The sequence below is a fragment of the Cucurbita pepo genome, chromosome 10 (genome assembly GCF_057944985.1).
Source record: "Cucurbita pepo subsp. pepo isolate OVF chromosome 10, ASM5794498v1, whole genome shotgun sequence".
In the NCBI taxonomy this organism is placed as follows: Eukaryota; Viridiplantae; Streptophyta; class Magnoliopsida; order Cucurbitales; family Cucurbitaceae; genus Cucurbita; species Cucurbita pepo.
In genome coordinates, this window is record NC_141807.1 from 18,390,249 (window position 1) to 18,392,445 (window position 2,197).

General features: G+C 36.0%; 1 protein-coding gene across 1 annotated transcript; it reads left to right on the forward strand.

Annotated features, from left to right (window-relative positions):
* The first annotated feature begins 319 nt into the window (after positions 1-319).
* LOC111803768 (uncharacterized) lies at positions 320-1,714 on the forward strand. The gene has a single exon (XM_023688306.2). It carries the CDS (start codon positions 320-322, stop codon positions 1,712-1,714), a length of 1,395 nt encoding a protein of 464 aa, XP_023544074.2.
* The last annotated feature ends 483 nt before the right edge of the window (positions 1,715-2,197 follow it).

Consider the following 2,197-nt stretch of genomic DNA (forward strand, 5'->3'; position numbering starts at 1 on the left):
AAAACATTATTCTATGTTTAAAAGACATAAAATGAGGTATTGCTTTGTTTAGTGTCTTCCGATGACATACTGAATACACTATTGATTTGATAGTTTTTATCTCAAAGTCTAATTCTAGCCGACAGGTCTAGGTATTAATTTTATCTTCCCAACTACCTCATTTAATGTCGGCTTTCAATCATATTATTATATAGTTTTTCATTTTGATTTATTGATCTAAGTTCTCAAATTTATCTATAAATAGCCCTTCTCGTTTTAATTTTAAAGCACAACCACCGAGAGTGAAAACTTGCTAATAAAAATCAAGAAAAAGGAGAAAATGGTGCTCCCGAGGTACGTGGCTTTCAAATCCAAGGCAGATGACTTGTATTTGAAGTACGTAAAAGAAGATGTTCAAATTCATGGATACATCAAGTACGATGCACATAATGTGGTGACCCCTCACACAAAGTATGAAGTGGAGCCTGCTAAAGTTGGCAAAGGCTACGTGAATATCAGGTGTTGTTACAACAACAAATATTGGGTTTGTCCTTCAATCAACACTCGATATGTGGTTGCAGTAGCTGATGAACCAAATGAGGATCAATCCAACTGGGCGTGTACGTTGTTTGAACCCATCTTTGATCCAGATCATCAAGCCTATAGAATTAAGCATGTCTACCTTGGCTACAATACATGTAGTTGGAGGGATGGCTTAACTCGGGACAAGTGCTTATATATGGGGTATTCAACTCCAGACGCCAACCTCTGCGATCTTCATGTTGCTATTGATTGGGAATCATTTTATGTTTTACCCAAATATGTTGCATTTAAAGGTGACAATGGAAGTTACCTTCAGGCATGCTGGTTTCAAGGCCTTCCATATCTACAATTTTCTGCTGATGATATTGGGGATCCAAAAGTGGGAAACGAAGTTTCAACAACAAATGATGGAAATGTTCGTATTAAGTCAAACCACTTTGGAAAACTATGGAGACGGAGTCCAAATTGGATTTGGGCAGATTCAAATGACACCACTGGAAATAACAAAGATACATTATTTTGGCCTGTAAAAGTTGATAACAAGTTTGTGGCGCTTCGTAATTTGGGTAACAATTATTTTTGCAAGAGGCTCACAACGGAGGGTAAGACAGATTGTCTTAATGCTGGTGTCCCCACCATCACTAAGGAAGCACGCTTGGAGATACAAGAGTTGGTTCTTTCGAGAAGCATCTATAATGTCATATTTCATCTTTTGGATGCACGAATTTATGGACAACATGTCATCACCATGGCCAACGGAGATGCTAGCAATAATTCCAGTAAAGAAAACACTATAGATATGAAGCTCCGTTACGAGATTTCTGAGAGTAATACATGGTCTTCCACTGTTTCTGCTAAACTCGGTGTACAGACAACAATTCAAACGGGTATTCCACTGATTGCAGAGGGAAAAATTGAAATGTCTGCGGAGTTTTCTGGTGAATATACATGGGGTAAAACGAAATCAAAATCATCTGAGATAGAGACCGTTTACACTGTAACTGTGCCACCCATGTCTAGGGTGAGAGTGAGTCTACTCGCAACAAAAGGTCAATGCGATGTCCCATATTCGTATACTCAACGTGACACTCTTATGAATGGGGACCAAGTGACTAATTATTACGATGATGGAATTTATACGGCCGTCAATTGCTACAACTTCAAATATGAGACTAAGCAAGAGCCGCTGTAAGGTGTTTGCTTTGCACTGGTATGTATAAGTATTTGGGTTGACACCAATCATTCTCTCTTAGTTATAATCTAGGAGGTTGGCTTTAAATAAGGTTAACAACCATCATAAATAAGATCGGTGGATCCCCAAATATGATCTTTTATCGTTTATATGTTCTCTATTGTCACAATAGTGACAAAAAATTACCGTCTTTTTTTCATTGCAATATATGTATCGTGTAAGAAATTTCCTCGGAACCTTTCATCTTAAGGCTAAATACTTAAAATTTTAAATATTTCATAAATAATTTGTTAAAAATCAAACGTTTCAAATGCAATAAATTCGAACATATAAAAATAGTCCCATAAGAATTTTTATAAAATAAAATCAAATTTCAAACTTTAGACAGAACTACAAAAATAATAAAAATTTTCATAACATATTGGGATCAAATTGGTTGACACCTAATTTTAAAAAGAGTGGTTATGCATTAATGAACTCTCC